Source organism: Lepus europaeus, chromosome 2 (assembly GCF_033115175.1).
Source record: "Lepus europaeus isolate LE1 chromosome 2, mLepTim1.pri, whole genome shotgun sequence".
Lineage (NCBI taxonomy): Eukaryota > Metazoa > Chordata > Mammalia > Lagomorpha > Leporidae > Lepus > Lepus europaeus.
Window position 1 is genome coordinate 155,657,604 of NC_084828.1, and position 26,264 is coordinate 155,683,867.

At 43.4% G+C, this 26,264-nt stretch overlaps 1 protein-coding gene across 1 annotated transcript in view; it reads left to right on the forward strand.

Annotated features, from left to right (window-relative positions):
- KAT2B (lysine acetyltransferase 2B) overlaps positions 1–26,264 on the forward strand; it is a 126,017-nt gene that overhangs the window by 19,954 nt on the left and 79,799 nt on the right. The window contains exon 2 of the mRNA XM_062215193.1: positions 10,370–10,496. Coding sequence (XP_062071177.1) covers positions 10,370–10,496 — 127 coding nt within the window. The remainder of the gene's footprint in view (positions 1–10,369; positions 10,497–26,264) is intronic.

The following is a 26,264-nucleotide window of genomic DNA, read 5'->3' on the forward strand; positions in this document are numbered from 1 at the left end:
AGCTGCACCGATCCGAAGTCAGGAGCCAGGAGCTTCTGCATCTCTCATGTGCATGCAGGGGCCCAAAGACCTGGGCCATCTTCTACTACTTTCTCAGGCCGAGGCAGAGAGCAGGATCAGAAATGGCACAACCAGGACTTAAACCCGGCACTACACCACAGCACCAGCCCCCTCAGCACCGATTTCTGAAAACACTGTCCTTTCCCTATTGAATACATTTGGTACTTTTGTCAAAAGCCTTTGGGGTCTCTCTTTCTTTCCATTGTTTCCTTTTTGAGGAAATGCCAAACTGTTTTCCAAGTGGCTGTGCTATTTTACATCCCTACTCTACAAGGGTTCCCATTTTCCACACCTTTGATGATCAGTTATTGCTGCCTTTATGATTATAGCTATCTTAGTGGGTGTGAGGGTGTGATTTTGTTTTTTATTAAAAAAATTATTTATTTGAAAGGCAGAGGTTCAGAGTGAAGACAAACAGAGTCACACACACACACACAGAGAGAGAGAGAGAGAGAGAGAGAGAGAGAGAGAGAGAGATTGTTCATCTATTAATTCATTCCTCAAATGGCTGCCAGTGACGAGGTCTCCCACATGGATGGCAGGACCCAAGCTCTTGGGCCATCTGCTGCTGCTTATTAGCAGGCTCATTAGCAGGAAGTGGAGCAGCTAGGAGTTGAAATGGTGCTCATATGGGATGCTGGCATCACAGGCTGTGCTTATTGCGCTGCACTACAACTTCCTGGTTTTAGTTCTTAACTGTTAGACATTTTGCCTTTGTTCAGCTTGGAGCATAGAGGTCCTAAATAAAGTGAATCTCCACCTGCGCCTGCTTACCCCTACAGTGCTCTGAGCACCTTCAGAGTAATCAGTAACCTCACCTAAGTCTCATGTTACCTGGAGCTTTAGCTTCCGTGTCTTTGTCTTTGTCCTTTCCTTTCCTTCCTTCCTTCCTTCCTCTCTCCCTCCCTCCCTCCCTCCCCCGTTTCTTTCTCTCTCTCTCTCTCTCTCTCTCTCTCTCTCTCTCTCTCCTCTTTTAGATTTATCTATTTGAAACACAGAATTAGAGAGAGACAGGGAAAGAGAGAGAGAGAGATCGCCCATTCACTAATGGCCACCAAAGCCAGGGCTGTGCCAGGCCAAAACCAGGAGCCTGGACCTTCTCCCATGTGGATGCAGGGGTCCAAGATCTTGGGCCATTTTCTGCTGCTTTCCCAGGTGCCTTAGCAAAGGGCAGCCGGGTCTCAAACCTGCACTTACATGGATGCTCACTGTGGTTTATCCCGTTGCACCACAACGCTGGCCCCATGGAGTTTCAACTTTCCCCGTAGTGGGAATAATTAATACCTTCCTCAAATAGGATGAGACGAGGATACACATACATGTAGCTGACTCATTTTAGGTGTCAATGAATCTTGGCTTCACAATTTTGCTCCATAAATTTCCTGTGAGCATGTTCTTGCCGCACTGATTACTTTTCCTGTAATATGATTTTCCAGTATTTTAAGCCTGACAGATTCCTGCTAGACCGCTAGGCTGACTTTTGCCTGTTCCTCTGAATGTCCCCCAACTATCCTCCCACCCATCTCATGTGTTCACACTGAGTGAACTGCTGACTCCCCTCTCCCCTTGTCTATCTGTAAGCTGGGTTTACACAGTTTAGCTTCCTTCTTGTCGTCCATCCTGGCTTCTGCATGTCATCACAAAAGTGTGTTGCATTCTTGTGACCTCCAACCCTAGTTTCTGTTGGCACAGAAACATTTTTATACCAGGTCTGTTGAAAGCAGTGTGGTGGCCTCGTCTTCCTTTTTGGTTCTGCAAAGTCTGCAGAGACTTGCTCTTGGGGGAGATGAAGTCATTCAGGCAGCCTCCCCTCCTGTGCCCAGGTTGCTAGCTGCCGCAGTAATTGGCTTGGCAGTGCATCCTGTAAAAGGTTGTCCTTCAGCCGGTACTTTGTTAAAGCTGCAAGGCCAACCCCCTTGGGAGCTCCCTTAGACAGCAGCTGTCAAGCCTAATTAAGGAGAGATATAGGGAAGGTGTTTTGAAGGGAGACCTCTTATCTCAAAGAACAGTGGCCAGGCTGGAACATTTGGAAGGGGGAGATGCAGGCCAAGGTAGAGGGCATGGTGGCAGCAGCTCAGAACACTTGTTGGAAAGTGCTTTGCTGGCAGTTGATGATAATGACATTGAATGTTTCTTAAAGGACTTATTGCCCTGTTTAGCAAATTGGGCAGCAAGTCTCACACATAGTAAAAATATTGTGCATCTACGTCTAGTGTTCCATGCTGAATGAGCATGTATAGGAAATGTTTTCATATCCTACCAAAGAAATCGTGAACCAAATGAGCAAGGTTCAAGGTACTCCCAGATATTTCAGTGTGGGATAACTTAAGACCACTTAGGGATATTGAGGCTACTCTATGCCTGAACTCTTAGGGTACAAAGAGAAGACTTGGGACTTGGAGGTTAGATTCCCTTTAAACTAGTGCAGCAATATTTAATAGAAATATAATGTCAGCTGTGTGTGCAATTTAACATTTTCCAGTAGCCCATGTATTAGTTTCCTTAGGTTGAATAACCAATTGCTACAAACAGCTGGCTCAAAACAGCAGATAATGTTCTTCCTGTCACTGTTTCGAAGGTCAGAAGTCCCAGGTGAAGGTGCCTTCCAGGGCACAGGCCTCAGAAGAATCCGGGGAAGAATTCTTCTTTGCCTGCTTCTAGCAGTGGCTCTTGTAATCTTTAATGATCGTGGGCTTGCAGGTGGATCCCTGCAGCCTCCCCCCAGTCGTCACTGGGCTTTCTTCCCTCTGTCTGTGTCTTTGTGTCCAGATCTCTTCCTTCTTTTCTCTTAGGAAAACACCCATCATTGGTTTCAGGCCTCATTCTAAATCACAGATCCTTCACAAATCACATCTACAAAGACCCTGTTTCCAATAAGGTCCCATTCTGAGGTTGCAGGTGGACATGAACTTTGGGGAACCTGTTCTATCCACTACACTACATTAAAAAATAAAAAAAAATTCAATTGCATTAATTTTAATGCTTTATTTAATATAAGATCCCAAGATTGTAATGTGTAACCAATATGAAGTAATCTAATGATATATCTTAACATTTCTCTTTTTTTGTACTACATCTTTGAAATCCAGGATGTATTTGGTAGGTAGAACACATCCTGATTTGGATTGCCACTTTTCATGGACTCAAGTTCTGTGTGTGACATGCTTAGTTGGACAGCTGTGGGACTGATAGAACTTCTATATTTCACATGTTTTTTCCTTCCCCCATTAGTTATCTTTAATTTTCAGGAAACTTTCTGTGTATTTAGAAAAAGTCTGCACTATCCTGAGCAAAAGAAATAGAAATCTAATCTACGTTGTAAAAGATAGTGTGGGGCTGGTGCTGTGGCGCAGTAGGTTAAAGCCCCAGACTGTACTGCCAGCATCCCATGTGGACACCAGTTTGAGTCCCAGGTGTTCCTCTTCCAATCCAGCTCTCTGCTATGGCCTGGGAAAGCTGTAGAAGTCGGCTCAAGTCCTTGGGCCCCTGCACCCATGTGGGAGACCTGGGAGAAGTTCCTGGCTCCTGGCTTTGGATCAGCTCAGCTTTGTTGTAGTCACTTGGGGAGTGAACCAGCAGATGGAAGACCTCTCTCTCTCTCTCTCTCTCCCTCTCTCTCTCACTTTAGCTCTCTCTGTAACCCTGTCTTTCAAATAAATAAATAAATCTTTAGAAAAAAAAAAGCTAGTGTAATCCCAAGACTCAGCAGGGGAAGCAAATTAGCCAGTTTTCAAAGAAAAGACCTTTATTCAGTTACATTTTCAGCATTGATGTTTGTTGTGTGGTATAATTCATTTGGCTCTGCATCACAAGTGCTTACTTAAGTGCAGTTAATGTTTGGAATGTAGCTTCTTTACCAAGTAGGGGAAATGTAAGACTTCATTATTACAGATCTCCCTGATTGACGTTTGTGACTCAGACCTTTATGAGCCCCCAGTGAACATGGCCATTATTCTCTGTTGTGTTAGGACAAGAAGGAGCATAAACTTTTCTTTCTCAGCTAAGTCCATTGCAATAATAAAGTCGAGATCTATATCTCTAAGTATCTGTATTGTCTTTTCTAAGAATGAGAAGCTTGTTAGTTGTCAGCTTGAATTTCAGTGAGGAAGGGGCTTTCTATAAGCAACTCCACAGGAAGAAAACTTTGGATCTTTAAATTCTTCATCTGTGGAGTGTGATAAGGATGTGATTCCCACTCCCCTCTCTCAACAACTATAACTGGAGGCACAAATACAAGGAGACTTCAAAAAGTGTGTAGAAAATGGAGTTAAGAGATAACTTTATTTTGGTGCAGAGGTTTTTGAAATTCATGCATACAAGAGGTCTTCAAAGAGTTTGTGAGAAATGCATATTATGAAAAATCATAGATTTAAAAACTATTTTTTGCAGCAAAACACACTTGTCTTTTATTTCCATTTTTCCATGACATCTTGAAGTATCCTTGTACTGCATAGAGAGAGAGAGAGAGAGAGAGAGATCTTTCATCCACTGGTTCACTCCCCAGCTGGCTGCACTGGCTGGAGCTGTGCTGATCTGAAGCCAGGAACCAGGAGCTTCTTCCGGGTCTCCCATGCAGGTGCAGAGGCCCAAGGACCTGGTCCATCTTCCACTGCTTTCCCAGGCCACAGCAGAGAGCTGGCCTGGAAGAGAGGCAACCAGGACAGAATCTGGCGCCCCGACCGGGACTAGAACCCGGTGTGCCTTGCGCCGCAAGGCGGAGGATTAGCCTGTTGAGCTGTGGCGCTGGCCCAGCCAATTCTGCTCCCTGTTTACAGATGATCTGCGGAAAGAGACTTAGGGTCTGGTTGCTGATGTGCCCAGAAGCCAAGTCCATCATGCTTGTGGTTGTTTAGGGAGTGAGGAAAGACTCCCAAATTGCATGATTCCTTGGAGTTTTGAACTTCTGGTCATTACCCATCTGACTCCTACCCCTAAGGTAAATCCAAGGGTCTTTGTAGGTAATGAAATTCTGATTAGATGGCCGGCACCATGGCTTAACAGGCTAATCCTCCACCTTGTGGTGCCAGCACACTGGGTTCTAGTCCTGGTTGGGGCGCCGGATTCTATCCCGGTTGCCCCTCTTCCAGGCCAGCTCTCTGCTGTGGCTCGGGAAGGCAGTGGAGGATGGCCCAAGTGCTTGGGCCCTGCACCCGCATGGGAGACCAGGAGAGGCACCTGGCTCCTGGCTTCAGATCAACACGAAACGCCGGCCGCAGTGGCCATTGGAGGGTGAACCAACGACAAAAAGGAAGACCTTTCTCTCTGTCTCTCTCTCTCACTATCCACTCTGCCTGTCAAAAAAAAAAAAAAAAAAAAAAAAAAGAAAAGAAAAGAAAAGAAATTCTGATTAGAAAGTGTGGCATCTTCATGGCAATTTGAGGAGAATCCCTTGTTTTCTCTGTGCACCTTGTGTAAGGTATTGTTGTTCCTTTCTGTCCAGATGTCAAATTTATAAGTTCTGGGCTCTATTAATAATAGAGCTTCCTTGTTTAATAGAATGCATAGTTGATTCCAATCTGGAAGTGGAAAGAAAAAGAAAAATGGGATAATTTGTTCATGTAAATTGGAGATAGAAAGGAAAATGATTTTTTTTTTTTTTTTTTTTTTTTTTACAGGCAGAGTGGATAGTGAGAGAGAGAGAGAGAGACAGAGAGAAAGGTCTTCCTTTTTGCCGTTAGTTCACCCTCCAATGGCCGCTGCGGACGGCGCATCTCGCTGATCCGAAGCCAGGAGCCAGGTGCTTCTCCTGGTCTCCCATGCGGGTGCAGGGCCCAAGCACTTGGGCCATCCTCCACTGCACTCCTGGGCCATAGCAGAGAGCTGTCCTGGAAGAGGGGCCACCGGGATAGAATCCGACGCCCCAACCGGGACTAGAACCCGGTGTGCCGGTGCCACAAGGCGGAGGATTAGCCTGTTAAGCCACGACGCCGGCAAGGAAAATGATTTTTTTTAAGCCTCAATGACTAATACTAAAGGGAAGTGGAGAGGCTGGCGCTGTGGCATAATGGGTAAAGCCGCTGCCGCCTGCAGTGCTGGCATCCCATATGGGCACCAGTTCAAGTCCCGGCTGCTCCACTTCTGATCCAATTCTCTGATATGGCCTGGGGAAGAAGTAGAAGATGGCCCAAGTCCTTGGGCCCCTGCACCCATGTGGGAAACCCAGAAGAAGCTCCTGGCTCCTGGCTTTGGATCTGCGCAGCTCTGGCCATTGCGGTCATCTGGGGCATGAACCAGCGTATGGAAGACCTCTCTCTCTCTCTCTCTCTCTGCCTCTCCTTCTTTCTCTGTGTAACTCTGACTTTCAAGCAAATAAATAAATCTTAAAAGAAAAAAAAGAAAAAAAAAAAAGAAGAAGAAGAAAGTGGAGGTACTTAACTGATGACTAAAAGAAAAGATGGAGGCGAGCATTGTGGTGCAGCAGGTTAAGCCACCAACTACAATGCCAGCATCCCATATGAATGCTGATCCAGGTTCTGGCTTCTCCACTGCCAGGCTAGCTCCCTGCTAATGCTCCTGGGAAAGCAGCATAAGATGCCTGAGTGCTTGGGCCCCTGCCATCCACATGGGAGACCTGGATGGAGTTCCAGGCTCCTGGCTTTGGCCTGGCTCAACTGTGGCCATTGTGGCCACTTGTGGCCACTTCTACCCAAATGGGTAGAAGATCTCTCCCTCTCTCTCTCTCTCTCTCTCACTTTCTCTCTCTCTCTCTGCCTTCCTTTGTGTAACTCTGCCTTTGACGTAAGTGAAGTAAATCTTTAAAAAGTAAATAAATAAAAGGAAAGAAAGATAGAATTGATTTACAGACATCCTGCCTCCAACCCCCCTGTTCTTTTTCCACCCCCATTTTAAGCCCTGAAGAGCCTATTTGAAAATGAGAGAGTAGACCAAGTAACCAACCTGAAGTCCTTATGTCCTTAAGATTTATGTACTTATTTGAAAGGCAGAGTAAGAGAGAGAGGGAGAATGCCTGCAACAGCTGGCACTGGGCCAGCCTGAAACCAGGATCGTGGAATTCTATCTGGATCTAACCACACGAGTGGCAGGGACCCAAGCCCCTGGGCTATCTGCTACCTCCCAGGTGCTTTAAGCAGAAGCTGGATGGAAAGCAGAGCAATCAGAACTTGAGCCAGCACTCAATACAGAATGTGGGTGACACAAGTTGTGCCTTAATCTACTACACCACAGCGCCCACCCCCAGCACTATGGCTTTCTAATATACTGCATGTTTTATTGTCTGTTATGTTACCGTATCCCCTACCATCCTAAGACTCCATGAGAACAGGATATTCATTTCCGTATACCAACAAAAAGGACCTGGAACCTAGTAGGCCCTCAATTAATATTGGTGGATTAATGGATCAATATGCATAGTAGTTCTTTTGCTTGATATTCAATTCTCCAAATTCAAAGATTTTTTGGCTGTTACTGCTCTTTCTTTCTAAGTTTGGCACACCACAGTTATTGCTTTGTTGGGATCATTTTGTCAGTCTTTTTCCTCAAACCAAGGGATTTTTCAGAAAGGCAACTGGATCAAACCAGCTGCCCAGAAAAGCTGGAGGTTTGTAGAGTCTCTGGAACTATGTGTTATGCTACTAGGAGAGGTTGGTCCACAATGGGCTTGTTTTTTTTCCATCCCCAGGAAGACCCTGGAGATACTTTTGTAGAGGACGAAAACTGTTCTCTCTACATCTATTCCCTGGCTGAGACCCTGTAAACTGGACTACCAAAAGACAGATTAGTACGAGCAAAGTAGAAAGAAGTTTATTTAACATGTGTGTTGTGCGTGAGTCTGGAAGCTCTGCTAATGAGTAGGTCAAAAGGATGGTTGGCACTTAGACTTGTTAAATATAGTGAAGGACAGTACATTTTTTTGAGAAGTGAAAAGACATAGGAAAAGGACTTTGCTGTAGAGACAAACTATGGAAAGCAAACATGGGGAGACTAAATGGTAGATACAGGCTAGTTTTAACAAGTCTCCTTGGGAGGCTTGTCTTTCTGATAAGGGTCTTGAGTTGTCCCTGGTGATTAGCTTCTGCCTGGTAGACAGGGAAGGGGGGACACCTCTACAAATTTGTACTCTACTTTTAAGGAAAATATAGGGGAGGGTAGAGAGCTTTTCTTGTATCAGCTTCTTCAGAATTCCTGGGACAAAATGGCGTATTTTGGGGTGGGATATTCACTTTTGTGAGTGCAAGTTCTCATGAAAGTCTTCCCTCAAGAATGTTGTCTTGGACGAGTTTGCAGTCTCTGAGGAGGTGGGTGACTTCCTGCCGAGGTCAGCCTAGTAACAGAGCAATGTGGGTCCTGCCCGATGCCTTGACAAAGGGGGGTCATCGGAACCACTCACTCTAGGTTGTAGCTCTGGAGTTGCTGATGTAAGGCCCTTCTCCTGGCCCTGCTTTCTCCATTCTTACAGAGACCAAATGGAAAAAGTAGTGAGGTTGAGCGTGCCAGATTCACAGGGCCCACGGAAAAGCTCTTATGTTCAATATTTGTCTTCTGTGTTGGCTCTTCCTTTTCTTCCTTTTCTTGCTCTCTTATACTCATGCACAAGCTTCAGAAACTGTCTCTGTTGCGGAATTTTATGTATGAGGTCAAGGCGGCAGCCATTCTGAACTTTTCTATGACTCAGACTTCTACTCATTTCAGCCATCTAGTACATGTTGTGGGGAAACAAAGCAGGGAGAAGAGACCTGAGACAGTCAAAGACTGAACACAAAAATCAAGCCAGAAATGTGCACATTTTGTTTTACAGATCAGTGCTGATCACTAGAAGTATAATGTGAGCCACATCTGTAATTTTTACTGTTCTGGTAGCCATATTAAAAAATAAAAAGAAACAACTCAAATTAATTAGAATTTCTTTTATTTAACCCATGTGTCTAAAATAACTATTTCGATATGCAGCCAATATAAAAATATTAATGATATTTTACTCTTTTGTTTTTGCACTAAGTGTTCTTCATTTGGTCTTTACTTCTGCAGTGTGCTTGCATTTGTACTAGCCACATGTCAAGTGCTCTGTAGGCACACCTGGCCAGTGGCTGCCGTATTGAGTGTACATAGAAGGTTCTCATCACTGTGCATTAGCCTGTATTGCATGTTGTGCTACCAACTTATTTTCTGGTTTCCCAGCCACAGCAGACTTGAAGCAAGAAATAAATAAATGGGGAGAGAGATGGAGTGGTAGAGTAGAGTAGGCAAGGGAAGAAGAATTGTAAATGGTAGTGTTATTCAATGCAGCATGGTAGCTTCCATACTTAGGATACAGTATGGTAGGAAGCTTGGTAGAATCATTGATCATCTTTCCATGTGTGCCCTCCACTTCATAGCCCCAGTCATTGCAAAAAGGCTAAACTCACATCCAGTCTTCTCTGCAAAGTGAGGGAAGTGTATAGACAACGTTAAGGAAGGTTTCTATCAAGTGCTGTTTAAATAATTAAGTGTTCTAGTACACTTGGGAAGAAACCCCAGACTACGCAGTTAGGGCTTCTCTATTTTTTATGGCTTAACAGGCTAATCCTCCGCCTTGCGGCGCCGGCACCCCAGGTTCTAGTCCCGGTTGGGGTGTCGGATTCTATCCCGGTGGCCCCTCTTCCAGGACAGCTCTCTGCTGTTGCCCGAGAAGGCAGTGGAGGATGGCCCAAGCCCTTGGGCCCTGCACCCGCATGGGAGACCAGGAGAAGCACCTGGCTCCTGGCTTCGGATCAGCGAGATGCGCCGTCCGCAGCGGCCATTGGAGGGTGAACCAACGGCAAAAAGGAAGACCTTTCTCTCTCTCTCTCTCTCTCACTATCCACTCTGCCTGTCAAAGAAAAAAAAAAAAAAAAGTAGGGATCTCCTTCATTTCTGAAACTGAGGGCCCACAAAAGACTTGGGAGAGACACAGTGCTGGGTGTGTTCTGTTTATCACCTCATTTTAACTCCTCAGTTCCATGGGTTTCCCTTCTTATCTGTGGGGTAGAGTTGCAGCTGGAGCCTTGGGGCCTGCAAGATTCAACCTTGAGGGGAATCAGGAAGCTTTTGCATGGACTGTGTTGGAACTGGCCACTTCATGGATATCTACAAGGGGGCAGTGGTAGCAAAATGCAGGTGGAGCTGTCTGGGCTACCAGTATGCAGATTCCAGCTAGCAGAAAAGAACACAAAACAGAAACCAGGATACTTAAATCAAGCACCCCCTTTGCCTTTTCTCTCTTTTGGTTTTTCCTGTGGGATAGGTAAGTGTCATAAACTAGTTTTGTCCTCATGTAAAACATACAGTCCCAGGGTGCCTGTAACGTAATGTTCTCTTTCTATCCCCTTTGCAGGCTGAGGAGTCCTGTAAATGTAATGGCTGGAAAAACCCCAACCCCTCTCCTACTCCCCCCAGAGCCGATCTGCAGCAAATAATCGTCAGTCTAACGGAGTCCTGTCGGAGCTGTAGCCATGCCCTAGGTAAGTACCTAAACCATAAAGAAACAAGTTCGTTTTTGCCTTAGAGTGCTAACTTACTGAATTCTGTGGGGTAACCCAACCTGAACGTGGTTTATTTCTCTATGATGCCAACTATAAAAACCTCTCTGATCTCAGGATTTTGCTACTGGAGGGCTTCATGTGAGAGACAAACCCTGCACTGTTTGCTCTGATGTCCTATTGTCTCTTCCCCCTTTCAACATGAGCTAGGTTGGGTTTGGGATTGCTAAATAAGATGAAAAGTGACAAGTGAATCAGTTAGAATAAGTAATGTGTCCTGATTCATTCTGATGGTAGGGGGGTGGGGGAAATCTTAGGGTCTTTGATCCTAGGTTTGAAACTTCAACCAGCTTGTTCTTTGTTTAAAAATAATAATTATTATTTTCTGATTTCCTGAACTTTCTGAGAGTGCTTCATTCTATCTTTATGTTCATTAGTTTCCTGTATTTAAGAACTCTTTCTTCATTGGAGTTATTCTTCATTGTGTTTCCAGAATTGTTTTCTTGTCTTTCCCTTTCATCGTATTTGTCCTTGGAAAATAATTATTGTCAGTATGGCAAGCTAGAGTGAGTCAGAATTACTCAACAGGACTATGCCAATCTGTTGTTCTGTGTCCTAATGTGAATTTTAGGATAAAAATTTTGGGGGAAAGATGAGGGGCATTTAGTTTAGCAATTAAAATGCCTGCATCTCACATTGGAGTACCTGGGTTTAAATCCAGACTCCAGCTTCCTATTAATGTAGACCCTAGGGAGCAACAGTGATGGCTCAAGTAGCAGAGTTCCTGCCACTCGTGTGGGCCACCTGGATTACAATAGCAGTTCGTGGCTCTGGTCTGGCATAGTCCTGGCTCTTGTGGGCATTTGGAAAATGAAGCAGTGGTTAGAAGTTCTCTGTGTGTCTCTGTCTGTCTGAAATAAATAGATGAAATTAAAAAAAAATTTTTTTGGAAATGATATTTTATTTGAGTAGATAAAGTAGGTAGGGAGTTAGTTTTTTTCTAGATATTAAAATGACAGTTCATAAAAGATCCTGGAGCATTCTATTTTTCTGCCTTCAGTTACCTAGTCTCCCCGAAAGTCTGTAAGTCCAATTTACAAGAACATGGCACTGGGTAGAGCGTTCTTTCCACCTGACCATTTGGAAGTGGGAGGCTTCTTTTGCCATCATCTTGTTCTCCAGAGTTTTCTGCTGATATTATATGGCGCAGCATCAGTCGTCAAGATTAGTGTGTTGTTAGGTCAAGTCTGGAGTTTATACTCAGCAGGAGTGTATTTCAATACTGATAGAGCAAAAAAGTAGTGCGAGTTTCCCAGGAAGTCACTGCACTGGAGTAACTTTCTGAAACAGGAAATACTTTTAGAGAGCACTGATTGCCCAAGAGAAGTAAACACATTGATAAAACATCATTGGGTTGTAACTAATAATCTAGGCTCTGAATTTTGAAGCAGTCAGTACTAAAGAGAGATTCCAGAGGTTGCAGAACTGTCTTTGTTTATTGTTTACCTGTCTTCACAGTTAATCTATGAGAAGGGAGTGAATACCACTTAGAATTGCCCTAGGCAATATTATGCAATAAAAAGCTGGTATCAAGAAATCCTTAAGCTCTGGGCTTGAACTGTGTTAGGCATTGATTGGGAAATCCTATTATCCCTACATCAATTAACATTTTAAAACAGTAACTTCTTTCTTAGCTGAGCAGACTGTCTTCAGAGCATGTAACAACACTTGAATTCCCCAAGGCACAAAAAAATGTTTCACAAGAAAGAGTTTGCTTTTGTATTTCTTAACAAACTTTGCAAATAAATGCCTTTATTTGCCAATACATAATCCAGAAAAAGTAAATGTCCCTTGACCTGGCAAATCCATGCCAGAAATTTAACCTATGTATACATTAAGATATGCCCTCAAATTAAACTAAAAGGACAGTTACTGTAGCCTTTTGTGATATTAAGAAACAATGTAAATATCCAAATGTAGCAGATAATTGATTGAATTAAGAAAGCTAAAAACAAATCCAATATGACCATGTTGAAAAAAAAAGAGATGTTTTCCAGTGGGAAAACATTCTTAAATTATTAACAAAGAATTGGTCTTAAAGCAGTTTATTTGGAGGCTTTATAGTTTAGCACTAAATTGTAGGACCACTCAGCTTAATTTCAAACCCTAGTGCTAAAATCAGTAGCTATGTGTAGGGCAACATTACTTAATCTGCCTGAATCTCAGTTTTTTCTGCTTTGAAATAATATTGTCGGGGAGTTGAGGAATTCTCTGACTCACAGAAGAATTTGAGGATGAAACAAAGATAAAAGTTAGCTGACAAATAAGATTTATCAGCAGAGTGAAAGTAGACTCAGAGGGAATGGGAGCATCCCTTTGTATTATCTGAAAGGATAATACACTCTGCTGTGGGCAGAGTGTTACAAGAAAGGGGAGGGATTTCCAGGAATTTGGTGACTGCTCATTTTCTGATCTCCTAGGAAATCTTGGAAGTGTCATGTCATAAGGTACATAATGGCAGTAGGAGTGTCAATCATGGTAAATAATATTCTAATAGGCTTTAGGTCATCTCAGGATGCAGTCGGCAACCATGTTGGGTGTTTACAGCCGGTGCCAGGTCTGGGCTGTGGTTTTGCTGTAATACTGATTTTGGGTTGCCGGCCACGGGAGAAGTTTTGGAGGCGATACCAAGGCAAGGTGTGGTGACACATTTCCTCTGGCTGTTTCCATCCCTGTCTTCTTACCTATAAAAACAGTATCTATTTTATAGAATCATTGTGAGAAATAAATGAGAAATCACATGTAAACATTTTAAAATGGTACCTGGCCATAGATATATTATGATGTGTTATTAGCAGTAATATTACAATTCAAAGTTCTTTCATTTCAAACATCTTTAAACTATGTCTTATTTAAATAGGAAAATAGTGTTTATAAGAAGGGTACAAGTATTTCCTTGAAGCTGAAAACAATGGGAAAACAGGTTTTCTGTTCCTTGAGTCTCAGCTGCAGAAATTCCTGGACCTGCTGTCCCGATTGCTGGCACCGAATGATTCAGCCCAAAGTTGCCTCTTTCTCTGAGTCCGTGCAGGGTTTGGATCCCAAGTGGAGAGGATCTGATTGGCACAAGCTTGCGTGTGTCCGGCCCCAAGTTTCGTTCTGGGAGAACACAGATCCCCAGATGATGGATTCTGACTCAGGAGTCATGCACTCATGCTTCATGGGATTAATCCCATTTTATTAGTTTAGAAAAAGTCCTAAAGAAAGAGCAGGCCTCCTTTTTCTCTACCCCCACTCGACATAGAGTAACTGACTAGGTTCTCCAGTTCTCCAGCCTTCTAAATGGCACATGATATCCTGTTGAGTCCATTCCATTCTGCACCTGGCGTCAGATCCTGCAGTTTGAGGGCCCGCTGCCTCCCAGAATGCCCCCTCTTCAGAGGCCAGATACGTTCTAGCCTGACACCTGTGCATCTGACCCGTTATGTCTAAGACGAAGTTCCATGAACACTATCCGTGGTCTTGACAGTTCTCTTGGTGGCGCGCAGAACTCAGGGAAGCACTTAAATTTGCTGGTTTATGGGAAAAGACATTTTTTAGAAAGATTTATTTATTTATTTGAAAGTCAGAGTTACAGAGAGAAGGAGAGGCAGAGAGAGAGAGAGGTCTTCTATCCGCTGGCTCACTCCCCAGATGACCGCAACAGCCGAAGCTGCGCCGATCCGAAGCCAGGAGCCAGGAGCTACCTCTGGGTCTTCCCATGGGGGTGCAGGGGCCCAAGGACTTGGGCCATCTTCCACTGCTTTCTCAGGCCATAGCAGAGAGCTGGATCAGAAGTTAAGCAGCCAGAACTTGAACTGGCACCCATATGAGATGCTGGCAATGCAGGCGGCAGCTTTACCCGCTACTTCACAGCGCTGGCCCCAGGGAAAGGACATTATAAAGGACACAGATGATGGTGAGATGAGGGGATGTGTAGGGCAAGGTGTGGAGGTCAGGGCCGGGAGCATACCTCCAGGCACATCTATGTATTCAGCAGTCTGGAAGCTCATCAAATGCATCCTTGAAGAATTTTATGGAGTTTCATCTCCACAGTTCCCTGTCCACTACTAACTGCCACCTTCCCAGGAGGCTGGAGGAGGGGGTGGAATAGTCCAATCCTTTAATCCTCTCATCACTTAGTCTGTCTAGGACCAGCCTCCTCCTGGGCTGTCTCACCTAACTCACCTCATTAGTGATTCAAAGGGTCTTCTCGTGAACAACAAAGGCACTTCTATCACTCGATAAGGTATGAGGCTTTTAGGATCTCCACGACTGGAACTAGGGAAAAGACCAAATATACTATAGTCAAACATATATTTTAGTATACAAGAATAGAGATAAGGTCTAGGGGCAAGTGCTGTAGCACAACAAGTTAAGCTACCTCCTGCAGTGACGGCATCCACACTGGCCCTAGTTCCTGTCCCAGCTGCTCCAGTTCTGGTCCAGCTCCCTGCTAATGGCTTGGGAAAAGCAGCCAAAGATGGCCCCGGTACTTGGGCCCCTGCTACTCACCTAGGAGACCTGGATGAAGCTCCTGGCTTCAGTCTGACCCGGCTCTGGCCATTGTGGCCACCTAGGGAGTGAACCAATGGAGGGAAGACTTCTCTCTCTCTGTCTCTCCCTCTCTCTATAAGTCTGACTTTCAGATAAATAAATAAATCTTTAAAAAAGCAGAAAAGATCTAGAAGGATGTATGTTGAGTTGCTAACTGGTTGTTTTTCACAGTAATGAAGTTATAGGTGCTTTAAAAATATTGTCCCCCTTTTCTTCCTCTGTTTTCTTACAATTGAAATATCTGCCATTTTTTTCTTTTTTGTTTTTAAAAATTTATGTATTTATTTAAAAGGCAGAGTGACAGAGAAGGAGAGCCAAAGAGAGAAATTATCCACTGGTTCATGCCACAAATGGCTGCAACAGCCAGGGCTGCTCCAGGCTGAAGCCAGGAACCTGGAACTCCATCCCGGTCCCCAACACAGGTCCCCCACTTACTTGGGCCATCATCTGCTGCCTCCCAGGTACATGAGCAGGAAGCTGGATTGGAGGCGGACGTGGGATTTCATTCCATGCACTCAAGTGACAGTTTAATCTGCTGTGCCACAGTGCCCATGCCTCATTTTTCATATTGATTGCATATTGAAATTATATTTTGGATATGTTGGATTAATTAAATTTATTAGAATGTATATCACCTGTTTCTTTTTAGAATATTTCTACTAGAAAACTTTAAATTTGTAGGGCTCACATTACATTTCTAATTGAATAGTGCTGGCTTAGAATATTGTAGTCCATTGTGAAATTATTTGATCAAATTCCATTGACAAGAATTTGTTAAGCATTTCTTGCAAGCCCATCATTTAGCCTGACATTTCTTCCTATTTTAATATTAGTAAAGGTTTTTTTAAATTTTTTAATTTTTTTTATTTTGGGACTGCTGATGTAGGTAGCAGTCTGAGTCTATAACCATAAAAGAAGGAAACAAACCTTTGGGATCACAACACAATTGGAATTTCTGTTGTCAGTTTGGGATTGAACTGTGCCATAGCATATACTCATGAAATTTGACTAATATTGTTAGAAATGAGCAGGCTCTGTAAAATGGTTAACATAATGTTTATTTAGGGCATTATATGAATGAGCTAGACCCAGGAGACACAAACTCAATGACATTTAATGAGCCTTGGTAAGGGTTGTAGTGCTCAAATTCTAGTCAGAACTTGTGTATTCCATGACAGCAAGCTTTTATTTATCGTTACATAGTGAACGTACATTGGCTTGGCCCCAGAAGGTGGGCTTCTGGTGGGCAGGGGTGAACTCCCAGAAGAGATCACTTTCTTTAGAACTTGGTTGGTTACAGCCGTTGTTAGAGACAGGGAGCATCTCTGGAAAGAATGCTGCTTATTAATTTTAAGGACACTTCTGGGAATAGATAAGGAATGTACAGATAAAGAGCGAAGGATTGTACAAGCTTTGCTCCAGATGTCTAAAGTGAAACAGACCCTGTGTGCCTATCACTCAAGTCCTGTCGACCTAGGAGATAAGAGTAATAACTCAGTCTGGAGCCTTCTTAGACAAGTCTCAGTTGGTATTTCTCTTAAATGTTTGAAGGCTTTTTAAAATTTTTAAAAAAGATTTATTTGTTTGAAAGTCATAGAGTTACACAGCGAGAGAAGGAGAGGCAGAGAGAGAGAGAGAGAGAGAAGAGAGAGAGAGGTCTTCCCTCCGCTGGTTCATTCCCCAATTCGCCACAATGGCTGAAGCTGTGCTGATCTGAAGCCAGGAGCCAGGAGCTTCTTCCAGGTCTCCCACACAGGCACAGGGGCCCAAGGACTTGGGCCATCTTCCACTGCTTTCCCAAGCCATAGCAAAGAGCTGGATTGGAAGTGGAGCAGCTGGGACTTGAACCGGTGCCCATATGGGATGCCGGCACTGCAGGTGGGTGCCTTCACCACTAAGCCACAGTGCCGGCCCCCATCGTTAATTCTCATAGTCAACACATTAAGGACAGAGATCCTACATGGGGAGCAAGTACACAGTGACTTCTGTTGTTGATTTAACAATTGACACTCTTGTTTATGACGTCAGTGATCACCCAAGGCTCTTGTCATGAGCTGCCAAGGCTATGGAAGCCTCTTGAGTTCACAGACTCAGACCTTATTTAGACAAGGCCATAATCAAAATGGAAGTTCTCTCCTCCCTTCAGAGAAAGGTACCTCCTTCTTTGATGGCCTGTTCTTTCCACTGGGATCCCACTCACAGAGATCTTTCATGTAGGTCATTTTTTGCCACAGTGTCTTGGCTTTCCATGTCTGAAATGCTCTCATAGGCTTTTTATCAGGTGCTCCACTTCTGATCCAGCTCCTTGCTAATGCGCCTGGGGAAGCAGAAGATGGCTCAAGTACTTGGACCCTAGCCACCCATGTAGGAGACTCAGATGGTGTTACAGGCTGCTGCCTTCAGCCTGCCCCAGCCCCAGCCATGTGGCCATGTGCAGAGTGAACCAGTGAATAGATATCTTTCTCTCTTTTTGTCTTCCTTTCTTTCTGTCACTCTGACTTTCAATAAATATAATAAGTCTTAAAAATGTTACTTAGGCACATTATTGAGTCAAACACATTTCCTTTGTTTTGCCTACATTTACCTAGACTTCACATTCAATTACTTTCCCCAAATGTATGGGTCCCCTGCCTGCTGACTAACGAACCCAGTCATGCTTCATGAATCAAGTCCATTGGGGAGAGAAAGGCTTTATTATTTTAATTTCTGTGAGTAAGATGGCAGGAGAAATATGCCTCACATCTGCCTGTGCAATTGGGAGGTGGAAGGAAGCTTTATAGATTAAGTAGGAGAAAACTAGTATGAAGAAATGCCTTGCAGGCATTGAAGGGGCTTGGAATCAGGCCAGCATGGTAAGATGGACTTTTAATTCTGAATTTCCATTTTTTTTAAAGATTTATTCATTTATTTGAAAGGCAGAGTTACAGAGAGGCAGAGGCAGAGAGAGAGAGGTCTTTATCCGCTGGTTTACTCCATAGATGGCTGCAATGGCCGGAGCTGTGCTGATCCAAAGCCAGGAGCCAGGAGCTTCTTCCAGGTCTCCCACATGGGTGCAGGGGCCCAAGGACTTGGGTCATCTTCCTCTGATTTCCCAGGCCATAGCAGAGAGCTGGATCAAGAGTGGAGCAGCCAGGACTCTAACTGGTGCCCATATGGGATGGCGGCACTGCGGACAGTGGCTTTACCCGCCAGGCCACAGCACCAGCCCTGCGAATTTCTATTTTTGAGGGACTCCTTCCTTCTGAAAGGGCTCGTGTATACCCAAGCTCCAGTGTTACTCAGGTTTCCTTGGCTCTGCTAGCTAGGCTTTCCTTCTTTTGTGCATGCCTAGGTAGTGCGACGTGAACTTCTCTGCTTGGGATTCCCTGTGCACACGCATGGTCCTGTCCTAAACAACAGGGATGCTTGAAAAACATGATTAGGCCCATTGTTTAAGCATAGAATTGGGAGGCATCAGGAAAAGAATTGGAAAGCACAACAAGGGGAAACCCAGTGAAAGGGAAGTCCCGTGTCAACTTCTATTGCAGGACTGCGCCTCAGTTCCCATTTACACATGTACTGTAGCAGCTGATTCGAGTCCGCTATTCCCCTTGGCTCTGGGTATCCCTTGTTGGCTATTGCAGCCTTTTCGGAGCTGTCAGGAGCTGTGAGTCTGGGACAAAGGAGTTGATGTGATAACATTGGCCCTATTTGATTTTAGTTAACCCAGCTTCCTCTGTCTTGTAGACTCTCCCTCAAGGTGCATCCCTGAAACACTTCCTCAATGTAACCTGTTCCCTTTTTCCCTTGGTCATGTCTATGGCAGCTCCTGGAATTCCCATCTGCATTGTTGCACATCTGGCTTGCCCAGAAAGTTGTGACTGAATATGATTAACCCCTCTGAGCTTCCCATTGTCCTCAGAGTGAGCGTGCTGGACCATTCAGACCCCTGCACCTTCTAGACATTTCCCCAATCACTAGCATTGAATTTTGGCCACCAGGCTGGTCCCTGTTCTCTGAAACATCTCTAAACTTCCTCCAACCCCTGCGTTTGATCTGGAGGCCTGTACCACCTGCAATGCCTTTTCTTTATTTTTTCCCAAGGAGTCGTGCTTATCCTCCAAGTTTGACTATTCGAGGGTTTTGGAGAGAGAATATAGCTATCTTGCAGCTTTATTGCAATGTTCTTTCTCATGTGACTATAATTATATACTCTTGTTGGTTTTCTGTACTGAACTGTGATTAAGGCTGACTTTTTCTCTAGTTTGCTATATATTTAGTTCCTGGAGCATAATTGGGTTTATTCCTTCATTGATAAATATTTGATGGAGTCAGTAATCCTAAAAAGAGGACTAGTTACATTTATTTGGAGAGGAGCTTTCATAATGTGCAATCTGCACTCTCTACCTGCTCTGTCCAACACAGTGGCCTCTGGCCACGTGTGGCTACCCAGCACCTGAATCGTGGCTGGTTTGAGTTGCAGTGTGCTGCAAGTATAAAGTGCAACTTTGAAGACTTACCATGACAAAATAATGTGCATTTTTTAAAAAAGATTTATTTATTTATTTGAAAGAGTTAGGAAGAGGGAGAGACAGATCTTCGTCTGCCAGTGACTCCCCAAATGGCTGCAACATCCAGGATTGGGCAAAGCTGAAACCAGGATCCAGGAGCTTCTTCCAGGTTTCCTGTATGGCTGACAGAGTCCCAAGGTCTTGGGCCATCCTCCACTGCAACCCCAGCCCTATGAATGTGTGTATTAGTCATCTTTTACATTGAGTACATCTTTAACTTATAATACCTTGGTATAAATTTAAGTAAATTAACCCCACCTACTTCTTTTACCTTTTTAATGTGGCTACTGGAATATTTAAGTTTATGTATGTGATTTGAGTTAAATTTCTATTGGACAACACTCATCTAATCAGCTCTTACTCTTGGACTCAAGATTCTGGAAGATGAAACCAGCTTTAAATGATAAGCCTTTTGCACATTAGTCAATCCAACAGATTCCATTGCACTCATTAATTTTACCTCCTCTTGAGCCTCGACCCCAAATTCCCATGAATAAAAAAGGCATTTGAATAGCAGAAATCTTACAGAGGCTGTGATGTTTACTTCTAGTCTAAAGTGCAGGGACATGTTAGCTGCCTGCTCAGCTCCTGCCCATGCACACGGCAGGGCATGTGAGGACTCGCACTAGAAGTGCAGGCCAGTGATAGACGGAGCCAGAGCTTAGCGAGGGTCACAGCACTTGGTGACAGTGCGCTTCCTGTTCCGAGTGAGGAACAGCTGCAGCGTGATCCTTGGCAGCAGGCACAAGGCAGGCTGCCCTGTGGCACCCTGTGGGTCTGACACAGCACTGAGGTTTACCCCTGCTGCAGAGAGGGAAAAAGCAAAGCCTCCAGTCTGACTTGCAGCTCCCCTGCTTCCCCTTGCCTATCGCACAATGGAGATTGGGTCTGGCTCCACAGCAGGGAATAGCTTTTCCTCACAAGTCAAGGGTTGGCCAGTCTTGGGTGATTATATCAATGCTTTGTAACGTGCTCTTGTTTGAAATAAAAGCAACATCCTTTATATTTGATTATCAGATTCAGATGGGAAAAGCATTTTTTGAAAACTTTTTTCATAATTTACATCTTACATAAAAACCATGAGAAGAGCAATGAAGAATATTTCAAACATCCTTTTCCCATGTTTACTTAATAGTATTTCTCCTATTTGCTTTGTCTTTTGCATATATATATACATATATATATATATGCCATATATATGAGATTGTATGAATATACTTGTTTTTCCTGAACCATCTGAGAGTAAGTGGCATATATATCATAGCCCTTCCTCCTAAATATTAATACAGAAGCATATTTCCTAAAAACTAGGATATTCTCTTATATAACCTCAGTTCATTGACTAACTTCAGTAAATTTAACACTAATGTAATTCTTGTATCTTATCTATTGTGTGTATTCTAATTTTGTCGGTTGGCCCAAAAATATTCTGTACGTTGTATTTTCCTGCCCATTAAGCATTCAGACTACAATCACATATGTATTCAGCTGTCACATCTCTTTAGGCTTCTTTAATCTGGAACAGTTCCTCAGGCTTTTTCTCTTTTGTCTTTTGTGATGTTGACATTTTCATAGCAGAATGTTTTGAATTTTCAAAACAGGGGGATGAGCGTACTGGCACAGTGGGTTAAGCTGCTGCCTGAGATGCCACATTCCATATTAGAGTGCCTGTTTGAGTCCTGGTTTCTCCACTTTCAAGCCAGTTTCCTGCTAATGTGCCTGGGAAAGCAGCAGATAATGGCCCAGTATTTGGGTCCCTGCCATCCACATGTGAGACCCAAATGGGGTTCTAGGTTCTTGGCTTTGGCTTGGCCCAGCTCTGGCTGTTTCCAGCATTTGGGGAGTAAACCAACAGATTGAAGAGCCCTCTCTCTTTCTCTCTGTCTCGGTTTCTGGCACTCTACCTTTCAAATAAATAAATAAATACATGAATAAATAAATAAAACTTTAAAATAATTTTAAAAAACAGACTTATTAAAGAGCTAGGGAAAAATTTATTTTTGTTATCTGCTATTTTGTTTCCTACATTTTATGTAGGACAAACCTTTGCAAGCAAGACTTTAAAGGAACGTCGACTATATATTTGATTTTCTAAAAAAAAAAAAAAAAAAATTCCAAACAGTTCAACCAAACCAACCAACCAAAAATGTCAGCAAAATCTACCAACATTTGCAGTGTAGATGACAGAGTAAGTTTGTACATAAGGTTTTTCAAGGCAGTAAGAAAAAGAGTAACATCCTAAAAAAGCAAGCAAAGGAACTCAATAGGCAGTACTAAGGAATACAAATATAAATGGCCATTACTGTGAAAAACAAACAAATCCCAGGGACCCTCGTGTTAATTTCCAAAGGATTAAGTTGCTAGCACTGTCTCCAGTGCAGACAAGAATATAGTGAAAGGGGTGTTACTTCTTACTACTGATGCGCTGTACATTGATGCAAACCTTATGAGGGTGTTATATTAGGACACATAAGCCAGAACTTTAAAACAGTGACTTTGTGTCATGACTTGTATGGCAGATTATCTGCTGTATATAAGTGCTGTGGTTTGCTGGTTTTATTTTGTGCCTTAGGTTTTATTTTAATTTATTTAAATCATGAGCCAAACAAGTTTTAAATATTATATTTGGTTGTTATCTTGCTTAAGTATCTTTTTTTTAAAAAAAAAAAAGATTTGTTTATTGGAAAGTCAGAGTTAAAGAGAGAGAGAGAGAGAGAGAGAGAGAGAGAGAGGTCTTCCATCGATGGGTCACTCCCCAATGGCCGCAATGGCCGGAGCTGCGCCAATCCAAAGCCATGAGCCAGGAGCTTCCTCTGGAACTCCCACGCAGGTACTGGGGCCCAGACACTTGGTCCTTCTTCCTTGTGCTGCTTTCCCAGGCCATAGCAGAGAGCTGGATCAGAAGTGGAGCAGCCAGGTCTCGAACTGTTGCCCTTATAGGATGCCGGCACTTCAAGCTGCGGCTTTACCCACTATGCTACGGCGCTGGACCTTTATGCCTCAGTTTTAATAAAATACTCCCAGGCTGCAAATCATAGAGGCCTATCATTTTAAGAAAGCATAAATTCGTATCATTGAAGAGAAGCAATTTGCCTCAAAAAAGTCTTCTTTAGAAAACATTAAGAATTTTTTTGTACAGGTAGGGTAGTTTGAGGAAAGTGGTGTTTTAGTAAGACGTCCCTGGTGGCAAGGAGAATGGTCTCTCCTCTCATAACTGTAGACTGGAGATCCTGAAGACTACAGGTAGGACAGAGGAAAGCAGTGACTAAGGAGAGTGAGTGCGGTGGCTGGTAATCGACGGTAACAGATGTTGGAGGATGAGTGCTGCGCTCTGTGACAGAAGCAAGGCTACAAGCGGGAGCTGCCTCCTTGCGGAGGGCCGTGAGGAATTTCGTCTCAGAGTCCAGCCGGCTGTGATGGTGCTGTACCTGTGCTGTTGGCGTGGGAGGCTCTAAGATGGGTGTGGGGGTGATTGGAGTTTGCGATGAGGTTGCTGATGATGTGGATTTGGGGAGAGAAAAAGCTGAGAGAGCTACATGAGTCAAATGAGAACAGAAAAGGAGCCTTGGGCACGAGGAGTCTGTAATGGGGCTCCTAGGAGAGGCTGTGCATCAGAGAGTGTTTAGAACTGGATCACCACGTGCTTACACATGTAGTGGGGATCATGCTTGCGTGGCGTTTTACAGGGAGTTGCTCTAAAAGCAGATGGTGCCCTGGACTTGGACCTGATCTCCCCCCACCTCATAATTCATTCCTGGAACCCTCACCCTTCTCATACAACATCCTCCTGCTGCCTCTTCCACCCCCAGACCCACCTTTCCTTCTTTCTCCAGAAGAGATGACCCTCTGCTTAAAAAGAAAAAAAAAAAAAAGAAAGAAAAAAGAAAAAAAAAAAGGCATCCTATAAAACCTTTTCCTTCCTCCTTTCTGGGAAATTCTTGCTGCTTCATGTACTGTCCTCCATTTCCACTTCCCACTCCTTCCTACTTTGCATTTCACACCGAGATTTGAGATGACGATTTCAGTATGGGCAAAAGTCAGAAGGAAGGGAGCCTTTTCAGCTTTTTAATGTTTGTGTGTGTAGTTCCCGCTTCAAAATATGCAGGAGGAAGGTTCCGCACAATAGTTTTCAAACTGGAACCCTCACAAGGGCAGGGCAAGATAGAAGCTTCCACCTCTGTTTCCACCAGAGCAGCTTTCTCTGAGTAAGGATTCATTTGGGTAAAGTGTTTTCATGCGTACAGAAAGTGAGCCACTGGTTTTAAAAATAACTCCTGCCTGTACTTTTATGAGTTTAACTCACTGTATGTTAGCTCCTTAATTGAAGGCTTACATATCGTGAAGAATCTGGAAGAATTTACATTATATTCTATGCTGATTGTATTCATAGCTTATTACTAGAAAGAGATTAAAACTTCACACACAGGGGCCTGGCATTGTGGCACAGCAGGTTAAGCCAACACTTACAATGCCAGCATATCATATATGAGCACAGGTTCCAGTCCTGGCTGCTTCACTTCACTCCAGCTCCTTGCTAATGCACCTGGGAAAGCAGTGAAACTTGGCCCAAGTGGTTAGGCCCCTGCCATCCACAAGAGAGAGCTGGATGGAGCTGGATGGAGTTCCTGGTTCCTGACTTCTGGCTTTGGTCTGGCCTAGGCTAGGTCGTTATGACTGTTTAGGGAGTGAACTAGTCGAAGGAAGATAGATCTCTCTCTCTCTCATTCCTCCCTCCCCTGTCACCCTAACTTTCAAGTAAACAAATCTGTTTAAAAAAAAACCTATTTATGTAAAAACTGATATCAAAATTTTGACCTAGTTTTCTTCAGAATGAGGCTTGTCTCCCAGTGGGTTTAAACTGACCTCAAGGAGAATACTGCATAGTCTTAAGAAAAAAAAATGACCTGGCAAGCATTCTATCTAAAATGAAGTCTAATTTCAGGTATCTTAGAAAATGATGAAGCCACTTTTAAAGTAATAGATTCTATAGCCAAATATAAAGTAATAGATTTGGAATTTTTTTTTTTAGTTTCTATATATATTTCTATGATATAAGTTATTTATATTCTTAGAAACAAGTTAATCACTCTCCTTTTGTATTTGATTATGTCCTTTTTTTCTACTCATTTTGGGTTTAGTTCTTTTTCTTGTTCCTTTTGGTATAAAATAAGATTATTTACTTGTTTTTTTTTTTTAAATTGTATGAGTATTTTTATTCAGAACTTGTATCTTCAAGACTGGTAGAAACAAAATACAAACAACTTGTTATTTTTAAAATAAGATTTATTTTTATTTATTTGAAAGTCAGAGTTACACAGAGAGAGGAGAGGAGGAGAGAAAGAAGTCTTCCATCTGATGGTTCACTCCCCAATTGGCTGCAATGGCCAGAGCTGTGCCGATCAGAAGCCAGGAGCCAAGAGCTTCTTCTGGGTCTCCCACGTGGGTGCAGGGGCCCAAGGACTTGGGCCATCTTCTACTGCTATCCCAGGCCATAGCAGAGAGTTGGATCAGAAGTGCAGCAGCTGGGACTAGAACTGGCATCCATAATGGATACTGGGGCTTCAGGCCAGGGTGTTAACCCACTGCGCCACAGCCCCGGCCCCCAAACAACTTGTTATTAACATAATAGCTGCAGTTGTTAACTGCAAGAATACTGTAAAAAGAAGCATTACCAAATGTCACTTTGCTATCTCTCCCTTCCTTCTTTCTTTCTTCTTAATATTCATTACTTTATTGAAAAGTAAAGTTATATATATATATATGAGAATATATATATACATATATATATATATATATATATATATATGAGAGAGAGAGATCTTCCATCTGCTGGTTCACTCCTCATATGTCCAGGCTGGGCCATGCTGAAGCCAGGAGCAAGGAACTTTATCCATGTTTCCTACAGGGTGGCAGGAAGTCAAATACTTGAACCATTATTCATTGCTTCTTAGGTGCATTAGTAGGGAGCTGGATCAGAAGTGGAGTAGCCAGGACTTGAACTGGTGCTCTGATTTAAGATGCAGACATCTTAATCCACTGCATCAGATTGCCCGCTTCTCTTTTTCTAATATAGGCATTTATTGTTACCAACTTCCTTCTTAGAACTATTTTTTTTGCATCCTATAAGTATTGGTGTGTTTCATTTCCACTTTTGTTTATTTTAAGATATGTTTCCTTTTTTTAAGATTTATTTTATATGCTTTAAAGGCAGAGTCACAGAGAGAAAGGGAGAGACAGAAAGAGAAAGAGAGAGAGGGAGAGAGAGAGAGAGAGCGTCTTTCATCCACTGGTTTACTCCCTAAATGGTCCCAATGACCAGGCTGAAGCCGGGAGCCAGGAGCTTCTTCTAGGTCTCCCACATGGGTGCAGGGGCCCAAGCACTTGGACAAATCTTCTGTTGCTTTCCCAGGTACATTATCAGGAAGCTGGATCAGAAGTGGAGCAGCTGGGAATCAAACTGGCACCCATATGGGATGCCAGAGCTGCAGGTGATGGTTTAACCCACTACACCACAACACTGGCTATCTTAAGATATTTTTCAAATTTCCATTTTGATTTCTTATTTGGCTGGTTGTTCAGGAGCTTGCTGTCAAATTTCCACATA